Source organism: Anoplopoma fimbria, chromosome 10 (assembly GCF_027596085.1).
Source record: "Anoplopoma fimbria isolate UVic2021 breed Golden Eagle Sablefish chromosome 10, Afim_UVic_2022, whole genome shotgun sequence".
NCBI classification, from domain to species: Eukaryota; Metazoa; Chordata; class Actinopteri; order Perciformes; family Anoplopomatidae; genus Anoplopoma; species Anoplopoma fimbria.
In genome coordinates this window covers 24,408,958-24,431,066 of record NC_072458.1, presented here as the reverse complement: position 1 = coordinate 24,431,066, position 22,109 = coordinate 24,408,958, and the positions used below count along the sequence as shown (strand labels likewise).

Sequence of the window (22,109 nt, the reverse complement as noted above, 5' to 3'; positions counted from 1 at the left end):
TTTTGTGCAACTGAAACTGAGTATTCTTTTAGCAAATATTATTATAATAATAACATAAACATGATTTATATTGCTTTTCAAAGAGAGATTTTAAAAAGGATCATTCAAACACCAGATGTTTGTGTCTCATGACGGACAGAATCCTGTAGAACTTGATATAGAATCAGTCTGATTATTGATCAGTAAATATTGATTAAAGAGGTTTAAACTGTGATTAGCTTAGCTGATGTTCCAGCAGTACTAACTCTAGACTAAGCTTTAATTAAATCTTGTTATAGACTGATTTTATTGTGCAACTCTTGACACTGAAACAGGAAGCTGTTTCTGTATCTGAGCTTCCAGTTTCTTTGACCAATGACTGCTTATTTCCTGTTTTCTTGTTCAGCTGTTGCTCAGATGATCTTTGTCTCTTTGAAGACAAAGATTAGTAAAGGATCAGAGACCATTAACATACTGTATATATACATTCTATATTGTGAAGAAGCAGTGTATAAAGCATCACATTTCCTTTTATTCTTAGTGCATGGTTGAATCCCCCAATTTGTGCAACATCAGGATTTTTTTAAATAAAACGCTGAAAAAAATTCTTCTCATCCAATTAATAATAGTTTAATCAAAGAAATAATGAACAGATCCATCGACCGATCGCTTGTTAAGAGTCATTAGTTGAAGCCCTGGCTGAATAGTCTCCCACACTTTTAATTAATACATTGGTCATTATTCAGAGAGTTTAAACCTGACTGAGGTTCTCTGGTCTCCTTCCAATCATCACTGTCATCAGTCTCAGGTTCAGAAGAGTCTCCAGTCTTCACATCAGGATCTGAGTTCCTGTCTGGTTCTGGTCCTCCACAGTCCTCTCCATCAGCTTCTGTTTCCATGTGTTCAGTTGAGCTGCCGGGTGGAGGTTCTTCCTCTTTGTTCTCCTCAGTCTGAGTTTGATGAAGCTGTGAGGACTGAGGATTAACACATTTATGTTTTTTGAACTGTCGATGCCAAGCAAATCTTTTGTTACAAACACTGCACCTGAAACGTTTCTCTCCTCTGTGGACCGCCATGTGGTGCGTCATATTTGCTTTTATTGTAAATCTTTTGTCACATACTGAGCAAGTGAATGGTTTCTCTCCTGTATGAGTCATCATGTGTCTGTTCAGATGTGTCTTGCGTAAAGATCTTTTATCACAAACTGAACAACTGAAAGGTTTTTCTCCAGTGTGGATTCTCATGTGTGTTGGAAGGTCTCCACTGCGTGTAAAAGATTTATTACAAACCGAGCAGTTGTATGGTTTCTCTCCTGTGTGGATTCTCATATGTAACTGTAAATCTCCACTCCGTGCAAAAGACTTCTTACAAACTGAGCAGCTGAATGGTTTCTCTCCTGTATGAGTTCTTATGTGTCTCTTCAGATTTCCCTTGAGGCCAAATCTTTTCCCACAGTCAGAGCAGCTAAATGGTTTCTCTCCAGCACTATATCTGGAATCACTGACAGAAACTTCATCATTATTCAGAGAGTTGGAACCTGACGCAGGTTCTCTGGTCTCCTCCCAGTCCCCATCACTGACTTCAATCTCAGAAGAGTCTCCTGGATCTGAGTTCCATGCTGGTTCTGGTCCTCCACAGTCCTCTCCATCAGCTTCTGTCTCCATGTGTTCAGTACGTCTGTGATGAAGCTGTGAGGACTGAGGTTTCTCTTCATCATCTTCACTCTTCACAGGGACAGGCGTGAATGTGAACTTGGTGATATCAGCCTCCTCCAGCCCTTGAAGCTGCTCTCCCTCCTGACTGGTCCAGAGTTCCTCCTGTTCCTCTTTAATGTGTGGGGGCTCTGGCTCCTCCTGGTCCAGACTGGAGCTCCACTCCTGCTGCTCAGGAGGAACCTCTTCTTTACTGATGAGAACTTTGTAGACATCTGAAGATCGAGGGGAAACATAGACATGCAGACATTAATGTTAACCTTAATACTTTAATCTACAATGATGCTATACTGAAGCGTTTATTACAGCTGCATGACATCCTTCAGTTTGTATGGAGTCCTTCACAAAAAACTAATTCCAAGAAGTGGGGCCTGAATAGTGACGCTACACGCAGTGTGCATTTTGTTTAAAAAAGAGGCATAGACCCGATCCAGACTAGGCTGCTTAAGGAAGTTTTATCTTTAGTTAGCAATTCTTTATTAGAAATTATCAATCTGTCTTTACTAACGGGCCATGTAGCACAGGCCTTCAAACTAGCTGTAATTAAACCTCTTCTTAAGAAACCCACTCTCGTTCCAGAGGTGTTGGCTAACTATAGTCAAACTGGTTTAAGTCGTATTTATCAGACCGATCTCAGTTTGTATATGTAAACAATGAAACCTCGATGAAAACCAGGGTCAGTCACGGAGTTCCACAAGGGTCTGTTCTTGGACCAGTTTTATTCACCTTATATATGCTTCCTTTAGGGAATATTATCAGAAAACACTCAATAAACTTTCATTGTTATGCAAATGATACCCAGTTATATCTATCAATTAAAACAGACGAAACTAACCAGTTCTCTAAACTTCAACAGTCTTAAGGACATAAAAACCTGGATGACCTGTAACTTCTTAATGTTAAACTCTACTCTCAACTCCACTATTATTCTACTAGAGATCAATTATCTAAGGATATAGTTTCTCTAGATGGCATTGCTCTAGCATCCAGCACTACCGTTAAGAACCTCGGAGTTATCGTTGATCAGGATCTGTCCTTTAACTCCCAGATGGTTCAGGTTTATATTTAGGGCTGGTTCAGGTTTATAGTTAGGACTGGTTCAGGTTTATAGTTAGGGCTGGTTCAGGTCTATAGTTAGGACTGGTTCAGGTCTATAGTTAGGACTGGTTCAGGGTCTATAGTTAGGCTGGTTCAGGTCTATAGTTAGGGCTGGTTCAGGTCTATAGTTAGGACTGGTTCAGGTCTATAGTTAGGACTGGTTCAGGTCTATAGTTAGAGCTGGTTCAGGTCTATAGTTAGGACTGGTTCAGGTCTATAGTTAGAGCTGGTTCAGGTCTATAGTTAGGACTGGTTCAGGTCTATAGTTAGGACTGGTTCAGGTCTATAGTTAGAGCTGGTTCAGGTCTATAGTTAGGACTGGTTCAGGTCTATAGTTAGGGCTGGTTCAGGTCTATAGTTAGAGCTGGTTCAGGTCTATAGTTAGGACTGGTTCAGGTCTATAGTTAGAGCTGGTTCAGGTTTATAGTTAGGACTGGTTCAGGTCTATAGTTAGGACTGGTTCAGGTTTATAGTTAGGACTGGTTCAGGTCTATAGTTAGGACTGGTTCAGGTCTATAGTTAGAGCTGGTTCAGGTCTATAGTTAGGACTGGTTCAGGTCTATAGTTAGGACTGGTTCAGGTCTATAGTTAGGACTGGTTCAGGTCTATAGTTAGGACTGGTTCAGGTTTATAGTTAGGACTGGTTCCGGTTCGCCTTGGTCCAGCCCTCAGATAAGCTGCTATATGCCTAGACAGATAAGATAAGATAAGATAAGATAAAATAAGATAATCCTTTATTAGTCCCGCAGCGGGGATATTTGCAGGACAGGGGACTACCTTGGATACACTGAGCTCCTTTCTCCTCCTCTTCCTCTCCATCTTTATGTATTCAAGTCCAATAAATGCACATTACTGACTTTGCAGCTTTCTGTAGTTGTGGCGGCTGTCGTGGTTCTGCCAACTGATACCATCATTTATCATTATTATCAATCTATTATTGTGATTACTGCTATTATTGCTTCTATTATTTATATAAGAGATGCCCCGATTGCATATTTTTCACCATCATCCCAAAGATTCATTTAACAAACAATACTGAAGTCAGTAGAAACTGACAAAAATTCGAAATTTCGTCCTTTTACTTTGTTATCGTCATATTTAGCAGTTATTTGCATAAAACACACAATTTAAATGAGTAAGAAATACATATATAATAAAGGCTTGCTTTGTTTGAAGTCTTTTCTTGGTATTATTAGTTTTGATTATGTATATAATCTTCTTAGAGCTAGTGTTAGGAAGTAAAACAGCTCATAATTCATCTCTAATATCTATTTTATGTTAAAACTACTACTACTATGACATATTTTCCTTGTGACATACTTCCTTTGCCGATGTGAGGGTCCCCGGACAGAGGATGACGTATGTTGTACAGATTGTAAAGCCCTCTGATGCAAATTTGTGATTTTGAGTTATAAAAATATAATTAAATTGAATTAGTTCCACGAGAAGGAAAAGGGACAGGCACGAAAGTCGCAGATCACCAAAGTCTGTAGGATTCATCCTCTCAATGTCTCACCCCAACTGTATGTTTATATTAAAATTCATCATCAAGGAACCATGAATGTATGTAATAAATGTAAATTTAAAGAAAAAGAAAACTGTTGAGCTTTCATTTGAACAGGACATATTTGGGCTTTTATTTTGAAGGCCAAACATCCGGCCTGTTAGTGTGTTTGACGCAGCTGCAGGAGGCTAACTGTTAGCCTGGTACTAATGAATAAAAACAGCAGATAGACTGACATCTTGTTAAAGTGTCTTTACTCAGAATAAAGTAGAAAAACCTCCTGCGAACCTGCTCCCTGCACTTCCGGTTCCACGCGGACGTGCAGGAGTTTCCGTTGTCGCTCGTTCTCCTCTTTAGAACGACACAGTTCCTCCTCGTACTCTGCTATCGTTCTTTCAAACAGCCGCAGTGAGTCGCTGCTTCACCAACGCTCTCAGCATTTGGACTTTACACATTTTCACCGGAGAAGAGAGAACCGAGCCGCTCGTCCCGCTCCGCCTCCTGCAGACTACATCACGTTCTGATGCAGCTCTCCTGTGTATCAACACTTTATTCAGTTATTTATTCATTTAGCAGCAATCTTTCTACCTCAAAATATATCGATTAAATGATCCAAACACATACAAAGACGTTGCCATAGTGTTTTAGTGCATAACAATAAACATAATGAAAAAATTAAACATGAATGTTTAAAATGTGCAATGAAATATGAACAGAAGTAGTAGTATCAGTATTCATTTTACAAGTATGATACCATGTCCTCACTCTACGGATCATTTAAATAATGTATTTCGTTTTAAAACAAGTCTAAAGCTGCTTAAATGAATATATATAACAAGATAGAAGTGCAGAGATACAATAAATAGAGAAAAGCATCAGATTAAATCTACAGCCAAGTGAAGATCAAATACAACAGCAAAACACTACAAATGGATGTGACTCAGGTTTCTGTTGAATATTGTATGTTAAAGGCAGAACAGCTTATTATTTTACATTTATGAAAAATGTACAAATGTGTTGAAATGTAAATGTCAGATATGTATTAAATAAATACAGTTATTACTGTTTAAGATTACATTAATTTACATTAACAGAGCAGAGAAATAAACGAAACCTTCAAAATAATATACAGAATAAAAAGACTGACAGGAGTGTGTGCTGGCTGCTTCTAAAAGTGTGGGGAAAGGTGGAAGGTGATGTTTTTGTAATTTATTAATAATCTGATTGTTAATGAACTATTCGGTCATATTTTCATACGTTTACGTATATTTTCTTTTGAATATCATCAGTTGAGAACGTTTTTCTCTGAAGCATCGTCTGTTTTTCTGTCAAATATCTGTCCTTCAGTCTGAATGAACACCAGTGTTCTTCTGATGGTGATCTGTTAACTGTTCCACCGTCAAGGTTACACTTAAATACATAGGACTTTTACTTTGAAGTCCAGGAACTCAAATACACCGGAAGTGATTCACTCTGGCTAACTTGGAACAAGATGGCGTCTCCTTTCTGTCTGTGTTGGTCCAGTGAGTGTGAGGTCCATGTTGGTCTCTGTGTGTCCGGAGAAACCTTCTGAATGGACTTTTCTCTGAATGTTGGACCTCTGACTCATCTCCCGGTAGCCTACAAAGCTAGTGAAGTTAGCTTAGCATGCTAGCTGGGACGGAAGTTAGCAACACAGCGCTAGTCAGAGTGACTGTTTGATGGAGAGCAAACGGTGTTTGTGACGGAGTTTGTGTGGAGAAAAAGTGTGTGTCGTTGTGTGAAAATGTGTAAAGTCCAAATGCTGAGAGCGTTGGTGAAGCAGCGACTCACTGCGGCTGCTGAAGAGATCTTTGGGCTGTTTGAAAGAACGATAGCAGAGTACGAGGAGGAACTGTGTCGTTCTAAAGAGGAGAACGAGCGACAACGGAAACTCCTGCACGCTGTTCTCAACCCTCAGCTTCGGTTACACAGAGCAGGTTGGTTCTCTGCTCTTCTTCTCCTCTCTCTGTTCTCTCTGTTCACACTGACCGGCGTGGAAATAGAATAGAGATGTTGTGTACAGATGTTGTGCAGAGACCTGACGTCAATGAAAGACAACGTTCATTGGTGCGCATGCGTTGTCGGATCCTCTCACACAACATTTTATCCAGTTTGAAGCCTACATGCACGACCGCTGTGTTTAGAGAATCCAGAGCCCGTCTACGAAGAGCCTGGGCACTCCCTATACGCCCCATTGTACCGATTTTGGTTGTAGTTCCATGAGACATCCACTGGGGGTGATCGCGGGCGAGTCCAGATTGAATGGGAGTCTATCGGGCTAAATGGCTAATTATGCCTCTTTCACCTGCTTGTCGTTGAAATATCGCAAATTTTATTGTAGATTCCGCAAGTTCAATATAGATTATGGTTCAAAAGTCAAATGAGTGAGTACTTATGTCCTTTCGATTTCTTACAGTTTGGGCCGTTGTTGGCCGTATACGCTAGCATTCTGCTAATGAATGCTGATTGGTCAGGGACGGACTTGCGACTGATTACGACCAGAGACCCCTCTTGACGGCATCTGAAGCTGAAGCGCATCGGAAACATTATCTTAAGGAGGACTTTCCGTCGAAGTTATTTTTGCGTACTGTATTTATATTATATATATATATATATTATACTATTATATGTTAATAAAAGGAAGTGCCGAAGTGATTCAGAAACTGCCGTAAAGCAGTACCTCTGACAGTGTGACGTCATCGCATTTTTTGAACACCTTTTTAGAACAGATACGTGACCTTAAAAAATGCAATATTCAGCTGAGTTTATTATTTTAGCCCCACCCTTTGATAGCAACTTTCAAATTACTTGACAAAAAATTACATCGTGAGAAAAGTGGATTCTGAGGATAAAACCCCGTTGGCTCCCATTCATTCTGGACTCGCCTACGAGCGCCCCGCATGGTCAAAGATTATTACTGCAACCAGTCCGGAAACCCGGAACTAACCCGCGAGTGCCAGTTCTCCTCATATTAGACATTCTCTGGAGAATCCGACTTTTTCACAAAACTACGTCACTATGATGCGACGGCCGATGTCACTGACGTAGGTCTGCCAATGAAACTACAACGAAGAAGGACTACAAAAAGAACAACTAAAACATGACCCGATGAACTCTGTTCTCTTCCATCATGCAGGCTTCATAAACCGCTGTCACGCGAACAATCAACACTGCTTCAGTAGAAACATTTCACTCATGATCACTATCAATGAAACTGATCACTATCAATATTTGTACAATAATGAAGTTTCAATGGTTCGGTTACATTTAGATTTTTAACAGTCTGATAATGTATCACAGGCCTAGCTTGTGTTTTTAACTGAAGCTTCTTGTTATTGAGATGAGAATTTGTTCTTTATCTTCTTTCCTTTAGTAAAGGAAGGTCCAGTGTTTCCTAGGCTAAAGGAGCTAAGAAAGGAAGCATTGAAGCACCTTTCCTTAGCGTTAAGAGGATTCAAACCGCTCTTATCACGGCGGACACTTAGATACTTCAGGTCATTTCCCTCAGTTAGGAACCTTCGAAAGCAAAACAGGCTTGTATAGTACAAGTACGGGATATCGTTACCCGGACAAACCTCACCCTCATGTCGGCGGTGGAGGAAATCCCTGAAAGAGACAGAACCGGCCTCACAGTGCACACCCTGGCTTACAAGGAATACATACAACCCAAAGGTCCTCTCCTCCACAGTAAATAAACTCCTCCACCCATGGACAATCTCACCCACTCCTTTACAGGAGATACATTTAACTCCATCCTGTCATTCTACAAAGTAAAAATTAACCATTTCAATAACCTGATCAATGTCACCAACGACCTCCTCCTGTCCTCAGATGACCACTCCCTCAACATCCTAATACTACTCGTTCTCAGTGCAGCCTTTGACACCATCAACCACTCCATCCTCCTCCCCTGTCCTGAGTCCTCCCTCCATTTCATGTCACAGCCCTCTCCTGGTTCAGATCATACCTCTCTGACCGCCAACAGTTCATTAGTGTCAATAAGTAAAACTTTGACACAGACCCAGTCTCTCAAGGTGTCCCCCAAGGTTCGGTTCTCGGTCCCCTCCACTTCATCCTCTACATGCTCCCCCTGGGTAACATCATAAACCACCAGGGTCTCCACTTCCACAGCTATGCTGACAACACCCAGCTCTACATCTCCACCAAATCCATCACCCACACCACCACCACCAACAACTGCCTCACAGATATAAAGAGCTGGATGCAAGCCAACTTTCTTACACTCATGAGCTACAAATCTGAAATCCTGATCATCGCCCCGAATCACTAAACAAATCCCACCCCAACTCCTCCCTCTGCATCGATGGCACCACTGTTCCTGTTTCCACAAATGTTCGTAACCTTGGTGTCATTTTTGTTCATCCCTCAAACGCAACGTCAACCACTTCAAAAAACGCCTTCTTTCATCTTAAAAACATCGCCCGACTAGGCCCCTCCCTCTCCTTCATCCGCTGAAACACTCATCCTCGCTACTGCGTAGTCCAGTCACGTCCACCAAGATAATCAACAAACTACAATACATCCTGAACTCTGTCTGCTCTCCCAGTCCACCAGAGACCACATCACCCCAGTCCTTCAGAACCTCCACTGGCCTACAACAAATAATAGAGTTCAAGATTCTCCTCATTACCTCAGGTCCACCGACGCCAACCTCCTCACCCCCGCCCACCAGCTCCAAGCACCGATCCTGGGGGGACAGGGCCTTCACCATTGCTGTACATATAAAATATATGAATAATATTTATTTGTAACGTCTCTGTGTGTGTTTCCTGTTTCCTGCAGACGTCCAGCAGCTGTTGGTGGTTAAAGAAGAGGTTCCTCCTGAGCAGCAGGAGTGGAGCTCCAGTCTGGACCAGGAGGAGCCAGAGCCCCCACACATTAAAGAGGAACAGGAGGAACTCTGGACCAGTCAGGAGGGAGAGCAGCTTCAAGGGCTGGAGGAGGCTGATATCACCAAGTTCACATTCACTCCTGTCCCTGTGAAGAGTGAAGATGATGAAGAGAAACCTCAGTCCTCACAGCCTCATCACAGACGTACTGAACACATGGAGACAGAAGCTGATGGAGAGGACTGTGGAGGACCAGAACCAGACCGGAACTCAGATCTAGAACCAGATCCTGATAACAAGACTGGAGACTCTTCTGAACCTGAGACTTATAATTGGAACGAGACCAGAGAACCTCAGTCAGATTTAAACTCTCTGAATAATGATGATGTTTCTGTCAGTGATTCAAGATCTAGTGCTGGAGAGAAACCATTCAGCTGCTCTTACTGTTGGAAAAGATTTGGCTGCAGGTCGTTTTTGAAGAGACACATGAGAACTCATACAGGAGAGAAACCATTCTGCTGCTCAATCTGTAAGAAATGTTTTGCTCAGAGTGGAGATTTACAGAAACACGTGAGAATCCACACGGGAGAGAAACCATTCGGCTGCTCAGTTTGTGGTAAAGCTTTCAGTGATGGGGGAAATCTGAAGGGACACATGAGAACTCATACAGGAGAGAAACCTTTCGGCTGCTCAGTTTGTAATAAATCTTTTACACGCAGTGATAGTTTACAGAAACACATGAGAATCCACACAGGAGAGAAACCATTAAGTTGCTCTGAGTGTGGTAAACGATTTGGATTAAATGGAACTCTAACGAGACACATGAAAATCCACATCGGAGAGAAACCATTTAGTTGCTGCTTTTGTGATAAAAGATTTTTGCGAAAGGAAGACATGAAGAGACACATGATAACACATACAGGAGAGAAACCCTTCAACTGCTCAGTGTGCGGTAAGAGATTTATACAAAAGGTACAGCTGACGCACCACATGAGTAATCACACAGGAGAGAAACCCTTCAGCTGCTCAGTGTGTGGTAGAGCTTTCAGTGAAGGTGGAAATCTGAAGAAACACATGAGAATCCACACAGGGGAGAAAAGATTCAGTTGCAGCGGTTGTGACCAAAGATTCACTTTGCTTTATCAGCTCAGAAACCATGAATGTGTTGGACGTCAGGCCTCACAGCTTCATCAGAGCCAAACGGACGAGGACGCAGAGGCAGAGCCTTCAGCCAGGAACTGAACTGAACCGATGGAAACAACAACAACAACTCATATGAGCAACAGTATGGATTTGGTTGAAACTATTCGACATATATGGCTATATTAAAACCTATTGAAAAGATTACGTCATCTCTACAAACACAGAAGGATTGTTCCTGGATTTATCAAAAGCTTTTCAAAGATTAAGTACTTCTATGGTTGCGTCAGGACTTCAGAAATGGAAAAGAGAGTATGTATCTAATCCAAAGTGTTCTTCTCTTAAAGCAAACATCTCGTGTGGGCGCCCACAAGGATCTATCCTTGGTCCTCTTCTTTTTCTTATTAATGTAAATGTCCTAGTTTCTAGGTTCTTATCTGTCTGTTTCTATCTAAGAAAAAAAAAATCTGATGAATGTTATGAACACAGAGATGTGCAGGAATGCAAAATGGTTTAAGGTAAATAAGCTTTTGTTTACAGATTTTCTTATTTACTCTGGGCTCAATTCTGGAATAATTTTTTTAACTATAAGTTTACATCTCTTAACAACTGACTTGGCAGACATTTGACTGGTTGAAGATTGCCAAGATTGACACTTTAAGGTCAGTCTTTCATTTTTTACGATTTTATTAGTTTCATATTACTTTTCTTTTTTGTGTGTGCTTTTTTTTTTTATATGACAAAGACTTCTTTCATAGGAACTAATTATTTTAATTTAAAATTGTATTCAGTTAAGCCAGTCATGCTGTTGGCCTCCCTTACATATTCCATTATTGTTATTATTATCTCCTCCAGGAGGATCATGCGATTGGTCTCGAATGTGAGTGCATACATGACATCTGTGTCCGTCCACTTATCTCCCATTCCGTTGCAGAATGCTGCATCATATTTATATTGTCCGGTTTTGGCGGCAGGCTTCATGACATCTGGTGGTCTCAGTCACTTACACGTTGTCAGATCACCTTTTATTACCTGGCTGCCTGCTGATTCCTCACTCACTACTCTTAATGGCCAGTAGGGGCCGCTAGTGATCACACAGCTGAGTGCATGGCCGGCCCTCACCTGCGACTCACCACAGTGAGGGAGTTCTAGCTAACGGGAACAACACGCACACACACACGGCTGTGTAGCTCTCCGTCGCCACTCTGAGCCTCACTTTGATTGTGTTCTATGTCATATTTGGTTTAACGCTAACAGCTAACGGAACTAGCAGTTAGGTATCTCCTCTTGACAAGTCATGTAACACATTCATGCTCCGGTTTGTTTGAGTGTAAGAGTCGGGCCACTCAGCTGAAGTGTTGAGAAGAAGAGCTGTAAAAAATGTCAGAGAACAGACTTGTATCCTCTAAACAAAGAGCCTTAAATCAGCAGCGAGGCAGCATTTTGGATATAAAATGACAAGAGAGTCATGTGACCCACTGATTAATCACACAGTTTAACCTTCAGAGTGTGAAAGAAAGTTTCACTGACGATCGTCATCAGACTATATTCAGTAAAAATATGAGATCTGAAGATCATTAATTGTTTTTAGTCGCTGGTCTGATGATGAAACACTGAGAGGTCAGCAGGAGAGCTGGTAACCATAGCAACCATAGTAATGTCAGTAACCATAGTAACCATAGTAACACTGACATCAATAGCTGTTGTTATTCAGTTCAGAGCCTTACTGAGGTTCCATTATTACATTATGATGCGTTCAAGGGGGGTTGTATTTGTTAAATCCCAGATTACAGCAGTGGTCTTTGCAGACAGCTTTCTAGTTAATTTATTATATATTATTTTGTTTAATGTTATTTAAATAAAAAATAAAAGGACGGATTTGAATTTCTCTTTCATTCAAACTAAAAGCATGAGGCAAATGTTTCTGTTCACAACTTGTGTGTATTCTATAACTGAAAGGTGACTTTCCTGTTTACATGTAACACATTGGTATATTAATAAATCGACTGTTTGCATCCAAATGTGCATCTGTTCCTGTTTCCTCATTCAGTTCTCCTGCTCTCCTTCATTAGGTAGAACCTGTTGAACGTCCGACATGTAACTGGTCTCACTGTTTTACCTGGAAGTTTCACCGAGAGCAGCAGCTCTCTGAGGGACGACCGGATACAACATGATGTACACTGTTTAGGCTGGGATCAAACCTGTGACACGGACACAAATATAATCCATCAGCATAAATATCAAGTTGAGCTGTGAAACATTCAATCAGACTCTTTAAATCCACTTCTCTCCTCAGATTTCCCCTCAAGGAGCTTTAAGGATGAGATTCAGTGTTGAGGTCAAACATTAAACCACCATCTTTGTTTTCTTTACTTCCACTGGTGGAAAGACACCAAGTACATCTACTCAAAGTATTTTTACCTGAATACATCCATGTTATTCTACTTTATACTTCTATTCCACTAGATCTCAGAAGGGAACATTGTACTTTTTACTCCACTACATTTATTAAACAGCTATAGTTATTATCAGATTAATATTTAAGATACTAAACATGTGATCAGTTTATTAAATATGAAGCATTAGTTTAGATGAAACTACCAAAATGTATGAAGAAGTTAAAATGAGCTCCATCTGGACCAGCTATGATGATAAACTACCTTCTACATGATAATCATCAATAATAATGATCCATTAATATAATAACTAAACACTGAGAGGGCATTCTGCATAATGAATACTTTTACTTTGAATCATTTCAGTCCTTCTGTACTTTAACTGAAGTAACATGTTGAATGCAGTACTTTAGGTTATGATGCAGTACTTCTGATACTTGTACTTCTTGAGTAAATGATCTGAATACTTCCTCCATCACTATTCATTTAAGTGAAGAAGCTCCACATTAAAGTTGTGTAAGATGTGAACAGTTCACAGTTTACGGTGAGAGGAAGAGAGGAGGCTGACGTGAGGAAGATGAAGATTATTACAGGAAAGTTCAGTGAACAAACATGATTATATCTGGTAGCTAATGGAACTCAAGATAAACGTAGAAGCTTCTTGGTTAAAGAGGACCTATTCTTTTTTAATGCATTTTACAGACAACAACTTTCAAAACTGGACACAGTTCACGGCTGGATTTCAAACGCTTCCTGCTTAGAGACGAGGCTGAGAGACGATGGTGGTTCATGATCACAGCCTGTAGGTATGATTTATTATTTGTCAATGTGTTCTGTTTAAAACAACCAAGCTAGCTAACGGTACTAGCTGGGATTCTAGTGCATAGCGTGACGTTGCTCACTCAGCTGTTAGCCTCTCTGTACATTTGAGTATATTTCATATTCAACTTTATGCCCCTCATGTCTGACCATTAAACTAGAGTCACCGAGCTAAGCAGACAACTCTCTGACCACTACATATCCTACGGTCTTTGAACTATGTTCAAAACAGTCCTCAGACTTTCTGAACATCTGGATGAAAACATATTTCATCTGTTGCAAAATATATTTTTTATCCAGTTTTATAGGTTGTGATTGTATTTGAAAATCCAGTTTGCTGTAAATGAAACATCAAATATAACTAAAGTGACTAATATAATCAATTCTAGCTTAATGTTGAACAAATTAAAGAAGGAGTTGTGTCATTTATTAACATCTGGTCCAAAGGTCAACAGATATGATTTTGGATGTGTTGAGCAGGAGGTTGTTGTGGCGGCACAAAGTGACTGTTTGGGCTTCTGTGCTGGTTGTGTTTGGATATGAGATCTATTATGGAGTCATCAGAGTCCTTCAGGACGGTAACTGGACGCTGATGGGATGTCAAACTGTTTGTGTAAAGGGAGAAGAGTCGGGGGGGTTCCTGAGGGTCAGAGGTCAGGATGAAAGGTGGTTCACCTTCACCCTCTTCCTCTGTCACATAGAAAGCTACACACACACACACACACACACACACACACACACACACACACACACACACACACACACACACACACACACACACACACACACACACACACACATCGTGTCTCAATGCAGGAATCAGGACACCAGAGATATCGTAGCTTCTTCAGTTGTCATGGTGATGAAACCGTGGCTTCTATTACCTCAGTTCATCCTGACATCCTTTATTGTAATATTGATGGTTTATATAATAAAAGATTGATTCTTGGTGTTTGTGTATCGATACAATATCACCACTCAACATATCACAACACTAAGCTGTATTGATCTTTGTCCCCACCTCTAATCAATATAGTATTGATCCTCTAGTCCAGACTTGACTGAGATCAGCAGCATGTTATTGATCTGTGTTGACATCAGTAGGTGTATGAATGTTGTGGTGACATCTGGATGATGTCTGTAGAAGGCTGACATGATGATGATCCACAATAACACAATGACAAAGAGAAAAGATCATTGATTAGGACACAGTCATGTTGAGCTACACATTTAAAACCTGAACACATCTGATTGGATCATAAATGGATTTTTATCTTCATCATTTATTCTTTATTCAGGTTGATGAACTGCAGGTTGACAGAGATCAGCTGTTCTTCTCTGGCCTCAGCTCTGAAGTCCAACCCCTCCCATCTGAGAGAGCTGGATCTGAGTGACAACTTCCTGCATGATTCAGGAGTGAAGCTGCTCTCTGCTGGACTGGAGAGTCCACACTGTGGACTGGAGACTCTGAGGTCAGTAGAGGGTTGACTCAGTCCATGCTGGTTCCAGCAGTATTGTTCTAAACACAGATCCAGTATTTCCTGTAACCTCCAACCTTCTCAGGGAAGCTGTGAGAGGAGAACGCTGACGGGCTTCAGGATTGGACAGAAAGACAGAGAGAGAGAGAACAGTCAGCCAATCAGAGGAGCCAGAAGCTGGTTGTGATCATGTGTTTGATGTGAAGACGACTGTTGTTGTTGTTGTTGTGTTCATGTCTGCAGGAAATCACAACTCGTGTAGAGACAGTGGTCCTCATTCATCATCTGATCTGATCTGTTCTCTCTCAGTGGAATATTTCACAGTAGATGAGACATTCAAGTGTCACTGAGACTGTGGTTTTTATCAGCTTTGAGCCCTAACAGCAGTGACTCCCTCATTACAGTGAGCAGTGAATGCCTCTCTGTTTCTGCAGTCATGGTGCGTTCAGGAGCCTCAGCTCTTTATTTCCACTGTGTACTGGAGTGAAATGTGCAGAGTGAACAGACTTGAGTGTGTGAGCTTCACTCCAACACGTTCAGATGAGAGCTGAGAGGAAGCTGCTACGCTGCTCACACTGAAGTCCCTGCTGCTCTTTATACTGGAGGTGCTGCTTCACTGACTGACAGCTGATGAAGGGAGTCTCTGGAAACACTGACTCATCTCTTCTCCTCTTCTTCTCTCTGCAGATGGGAGTGATCTCTTTCAGAGTGAGTCCACCATGGTCTCTGTGCCCCTCTGGATCTGATCTGAGGATCATCAGTGGATCTGGACTCCTCCAGTCCTGCTGCTCCTCACTCCACCACCTCCTCCACCTGGACCTGGATCTAGTTTGCTCCTTTGGTTCCTTCATGTGTTCTGAAGCTAAAGTGTCTCTGCAGATGAGTTCTGTTCATGACAACATAGACTAGATGAAGACATTTAAATGGATGTTTCTGCTTTCTGTTGCAGCTCCCCCCTGTGGAACGATGAGGTTCTGCAGTTCATTTACACATATTTCTGTAAAACAGTTGAGTTTACATCACATGTATAAAGTTACCTTATTACCACCAATACCGGCCTTTTCTCCTATAATAACAGATCAATATCTGCTTGTATCAAACAGAAAGACAAGATAAAACCTGAACCTGAATTCAATGAAGGCTTCACTTTAGTTTCTCAACAGACAAACAGATTCTGTCTGGATTTTGTTTAAACATTAAAATAATAACCCTGACTATCTTATGCGTGACCCTGCTCATTGTCACATTTTATGGCTGAACACAGACACAAAGTCACTTTGGAGCTTTTCCCCTCAGTTTAGTTTTGATGTCAGTTTAAAACCAATAAATGCTCCCGATGAGTTTTTTAATAATCAGTTATTATATCTTCATGTTTTTTATGTTCTAGGCTTTTTCCCTTTCTGAACAATAAAGATCAAAGTTGGTTTGAATACTGACAGTAAAAAGTCTGGCTCTCCTCATCCTCTGTAAGTGCTGCCTGAGTGCCGTTGGGCAACGATCAGTGTGCAGGTTGTGTTCCAGGGTAGCAGAAGATGCAGCAGCTCAGTCAGCATTTCCTCTAGAACTTTACAATAAAAAACGCTAAATGAAATAACGTCCACTGCCTAAAACATTTGGTTTCCACTGTCTGAATGCTGCTGCCCCCTAGTGGACGGGGGCATGCAGTGCAGGACCCAGACCCAGGTCCTCCAAATCCTCCAGGTGTCCAGGTGCTCCATGTCCTCCATGTCCTCCAGGTCCTCCAGGTTCCCCAGGTCCTCCAGGTTCTCCAGGTTTTCCACTGCCGGAGGAACAGACCGTTCCCAGTTACAGTGGTGGTGGTGGAGGGCGTGGTCGTCCGGGTTGTCGTGGCTGTCGATGTTAAGCCGAAGCCAACACTGAGGGAAAAGGACTCAAACGCACGACTCTCAAGACTGGACAGTTAAAAAAACAGTCTTTATTTAGCAGAGGTTTGGTACACAGGAAGTCGCTGTACCGTATAGGGCCCCCATCATTGAACCCGGGGAGATAATGTGACAACATCAGAAATGTTATAATTAACCTTCACCCAATACTCATTTTCACTGAGTGAACAGAGCCTGAACGGATCATAGTGTAAATGAGCCTCTGTTCGTTAGCAGTTAGCGGTGCTGCTAACGTTACTAGCTCTCCTCCTGTTAGCCGTTAGCGCTTCATATTATCTGTGAAAACTCTGGAGCAATGTAACGAGGTGACTTCTTCTGTGGTTCCGTGTTGACACCGGTCGTTCGCCTCGGTGTGTAACCTGCAGCAGGTGGAGGATCGAGGGGAGGCGGCGAGTGGTAAATACTTCTTTTACTTTTTTAAACTGGAACATGAATTGTGATATTTTACAGAAAAATAAAGGGACAATGTTCAGACTGAGACTGAACGTGTTTTCTTGTTTCTGTAGATTCATCGGTTCTACTGTTTCTATTCAGTGACAGGATGTAAATAAACAGGAATAATAACATGTGATCTACGTATCTTATGACTTCCTGTTTTATTTAGTCTACAGTTTAACATTTTATGATCACTTCCTTTAATCACACATGTATGTGATGTAGCCACAGCCCATAATTCAGAGATAATTTAGTGTCAAAATGCAGCAAATGTGAAAAAATATATAGATACATTTCTTTGTTTTCCAAACCGAAAGGAGAGAAAATCTTTTGTTACCTTATTCAAGAATGAACCTTCAAGCTCAATGAATGTCATTCTTTAAAAAGTCCATTTTAATCATTTATCTTCCTGTCTGTGTTTTTCTAAGACTTGACTTTTAGACTTTTATTTTGAAGCTCAGCCACCAGTCTGCCCCGGAAGCTGTATTCTCACTGAGGCTAACTTCACAGAGTTTGATCAAGATGGCGTCTCTCAGAAAGCTGTTTGTTAGCAGAGTCTCTTTGTTGTGTTGGTCCAGTGAGTGTGAGGTCCATGTTGGTCTCTGTGTGTCCGGAGAAACCTTCTGAATGGACTTTTCTCTGAATGTTGGACCTCTGACTCATCTCCCGGTAGCCTACAAAGCTAGTGAAGTTAGCTTAGCATGCTAGCTGGGACGGAAGTTAGCAACACAGCGCTAGTCAGAGTGACTGTTTGATGGAGAGCAAACGGTGTTTGTGACGGAGTTTGTGTGGAGAAAAAGTGTGTGTCGTTGTGTGAAAATGTGTAAAGTCCAAATGCTGAGAGCGTTGGTGAAGCAGCGACTCACTGCGGCTGCTGAAGAGATCTTTGGGCTGTTTGAAAGAACGATAGCAGAGTACGAGGAGGAACTGTGTCGTTCTAAAGAGGAGAACGAGCGACAACGGAAACTCCTGCACGCTGTTCTCAACCCTCAGCTTCGGTTACACAGAGCAGGTTGGTTCTCTGCTCTTCTTCTCCTCTCTCTGTTCTCTCTGTTCACACTGACAGATGTGAATGAGGTCTTCATGGAGATCCGGTCTCTGAGACATCAGAGCCTAAATGATGCTGATTCATCACCCTGAGTTCACTGACAAAGTGGAAACCGACCAACATCCTTAACTCCATTCATACATTAGAAGAAATGGATTCCTGAGATGACTCGTGCTGTTAAAGCTGCATGAACACAAACATGAACTAGTTTGTTGATGTGTGTCATTTATTAATAATTCACTTTATTCTACAAGGAGACTTCTCAAACAGCGGTCCTGCTTTTACTGCCAGCCAGGCAGATAAAGCTCTGTCATGACAGTTAGTACTAATATACCATATTACTTTATTATTATCACTAATCATGAGTTACAAAGATCCTTAAAGGACTGAGAACTGAACCATAATCTAAACCATATTAGTTTACATGTTAAATTAACGACTAAATGAAAAGTAACATCAGCTGTGAGCTTTAAAAATACCGTCCTGTGATCATGAACACGTTCTGTAGGTGAGCGAGTGAGTCTGTACGATGACGTCATACTAAACGCTGGTGACCGCCATGGCTTTTGCTCACATTTGAAGGGCCGGATCTTTTACATATATTTATAGTTCTTGTTTTTCAGTCAGACTGCAGCCAGGAATCGTACTCAAACGCCCACTTTTCCCTCTTCTCCATTTTCTCAATGCTCTGCTGGTTCTGGCTTTTAGTCATCACCTTACCGCTCTCTCTCGCCGCTTGGAGATGACTTTTCCGTGAGGAGAGCTGGTTTGTGTTCTGATGTTAGGAAGCCTCGAGTTCTGCGATTTCGGCGTTCCCATCTTGGAATACGGCCGTCACCAGCTTAGGTACTTTTCAACCAGTGAACAGGAAGTGACTATATTTGGACTGAGGAGGAGTGACGTAGAGACGCCGTATACGTCTCTGGTGTCGACCTGTCAATCAGTGTGTAGCCCCGCCCTAAAGCATACCCTGCTTTATGGTCTGTTTGACTCTAAATGGAGCATCATTTACTAAATGTGGGAGTGTCCACCCTGTTATCGCAGACTTGCTCTAGGGACCTGGAATCTCTCTGGCGGGGGAGGAACCGGAGCTGGTGCCGGAGGTGGAGTGGTACCAACTAGATAGTTGGGATCACCTCCATGCGTAGCAGTGGTTCTGGACTGAACTCATGGAGAGGGCTGGATTCATCTTTTTGTTGTTGGGATACTCACAAGCCCTCAGCTGAGCGCCGCTAGGTTGAGTTCTCCCCGGGGGAACTAGAGGGTCGTCTGTTGTTTGTGCCAGTGCACCGGACAGCGGTTCGGAGTACCCAGCCTTCTTGGAGTCTCTGGGTGGTGTTCTGGAAAGGGCCCCTACTGGGGACTCTGTAGTTCTGCTGGGGGATGTTAACGGTTCTGTGGGTAACGATGGAGAAACCTGGAGGAGGGTGATTGGGAGGAGGTCCTGCTTTATCTCAACCCAAGTGGGGCTTTATTGTTGGACTTCTGTGTTTGTCGTGGATTGTCAATAACAAACACCCTGTAGGAGCCAGGATTAGCCTGTTACAGTAATACCAACTAGTAGTCTTTGGTTACACATTTCCAGGAAAGATCCCAATGTATGCACGATAATCTGTCTGTATTTCTTTCTCTCCTGCAGACGTCCAGCAGCTGTTGGTGGTTAAAGAAGAGGTTCCTCCTGAGCAGCAGGAGTGGAGCTCCAGTCTGGACCAGGAGGAGCCAGAGCCCCCACACATTAAAGAGGAACAGGAGGAACTCTGGACCAGTCAGGAGGGAGAGCAGCTTCAAGGGCTGGAGGAGGCTGATATCACCAACTTCACATTCACTCCTGTCCCTGTGAAGAGTGAAGATGATGAAGAGAAACCTCAGTCCTCACAGCTTCATCACAGACGTACTGAACACATGGAGACAGAAGCTGATGGAGAGGACTGTGGAGGACCGGAACCAGCATGGAACTCAGATCCAGGAGACTCTTCTGAGACTGAAGTCAGCGATGGGGACTGGGAGGAGACCAGAGAACCTCCGTCAGGTTTAAACTCTCTGAATAATGATGAAGTTTCTGTCAGTGATTCCAAATGTAGTGCTCGAGAGAAACCATTTAACTGCTCTGAGTGTGGGAATAGATTTATCCTCAAGAAAGATCTGAAGAGACACATAAGAATCCATGCAGGAGAGAAACCATTTAACTGCTCAGTCTGTAAGAAATCTTTTACACAGAGTGGAAATTTACAGACACACATGAGAATCCACACAGGAGAGAAACCATACAACTGCTCAGTTTGTGACAGAAGATTTTCTTGGTTTAATCAACTCAGAAGACACAAGTATGATCATCAGCTTCATCAGACTCAGACTGAGGAGAACAGAGAGGCAGAACCTCCATCCAGCAGATCAACTCAACACATAGAGACAGAAGCTGATGGAGAGGACTGTGGAGGACCAGAACCAGACAGGAACTCAGATCCAGATAGACATCCAGAACCAGATACTGATGATGCTGTTTCTGTCAGTGATACCAGATGTAATGCTGGAGAGAAACCATTTAGCTGCTCTGACTGTGGGAAAAGATTTCTCCTGAAGGGAGATTTGAAGAGACACATGGTTACTCATACTGGAGAGAAACCATTCAGCTGTTTAGTTTGTGACAAACATTTTACAGCAAACTCAACTATGACACGTCACATGGCAATCCACAAGGGGGGGGAAAGATTCAGTTGCAGCGTTTGTAACAAAAGATTTGCCTGGGCTCGGAATCTGAACAGACACATGAGAAGTCATTCAGAAGAGAAACTACACAGCTGTACAGTTTGTAAGAAATTGTATTCACAGACTGATTTACAGAAACACATGAGAATCCACACAGTAGAGAAACCGTTCAGCTGCTCAGTTTGTTGGAAATCTTTTGCATGCAGTGGACGTTTACAGAGACACATGAGAATCCACACTGGAGAGAAACCATTTCGCTGCTCAGTTTGTAAGAAATCTTTTACAGAGAGTGGGAACTTAAAGAAACACATAAGAATCCACACAGGAGAGAAACCATTCAGTTGCTTAATTTGTGGGAAATCTTTTGCCTGGAATGGACATTTACAGATACACATCAGATCTCATACAGGGGAGAAACCATTCAACTGTTCAGTTTGCGCGGAATCTTTTGCAGGGAGTGGAAGTTTACAGAGACACATGAGATCTCACACAGGAGAGAAACCCTTCAGCTGCTCGCTTTGTAAGAAATCTTTCACGCAGAGTGGACACTTACAGAAACACATGAGATCTCACACAGGAGAGAAACCCTTCAGCTGCTCGCTTTGTAAGAAATCTTTCACGCAGAGTGGACACTTACAGAAACACATGAGATCTCACACAGGAGAGAAACCCTTCAACTGCTCAGTTTGTAACAAAACATTTGCGCGGTCTGAACACGTCCTAACACATCGATGTGTTGAGTGACGTGGCGTTAAATAGACACACACACACTCAAAGAGGAAATGCAAAGTATCTCCTCTGCACGTTTCTTTTCTTTCTGACCCGACAAATGTGTTCATTTTCATGCACGTGGAGGCAGAACAAAGAAACAAACGCATTCTTTGGGGGGCATACACACACACACACACACACACACACACACACACACACACACACACACACACACTTTTGGTTACTTTACTTAAATATAAATATTAGATTCATATCTTCATTCATCCCTAATTTTATGGTTACATAAT

General features: G+C 42.0%; 3 protein-coding genes across 3 annotated transcripts in view; 2 read left to right on the top strand and 1 right to left on the bottom strand.

Annotated features, from left to right (window-relative positions):
• Positions 1-693: 693 nt before the first annotated feature.
• LOC129096855 (zinc finger protein ZFP2-like) overlaps positions 694-22,109 on the bottom strand; it is a 37,467-nt gene continuing 16,051 nt past the window's right edge. The window contains exon 4 of the mRNA XM_054605534.1: positions 694-1,909. Within this exon, the coding sequence (XP_054461509.1) occupies positions 699-1,909 (1,211 nt within the window). The 3' untranslated portion in view covers positions 694-698. The remainder of the gene's footprint in view (positions 1,910-22,109) is intronic.
• LOC129096876 (gastrula zinc finger protein XlCGF57.1-like) lies at positions 5,813-12,312 on the top strand. The gene is made up of 2 exons (XM_054605560.1): positions 5,813-6,251; positions 9,118-12,312. The coding sequence occupies exons 1-2, from the start codon at positions 6,059-6,061 to the stop codon at positions 10,404-10,406; spliced, it is 1,482 nt and encodes a 493-aa protein (XP_054461535.1). The 5' UTR covers positions 5,813-6,058; the 3' UTR covers positions 10,407-12,312.
• Positions 17,828-22,003, top strand: LOC129096856 (gastrula zinc finger protein XlCGF57.1-like). Its single transcript, XM_054605536.1, is given in 3 exon segments — positions 17,828-18,348; positions 20,024-21,700; positions 21,703-22,003. Coding segments are annotated over 3 exon segments (1,950 nt in total). The 5' UTR covers positions 17,828-18,155; the 3' UTR covers positions 21,783-22,003.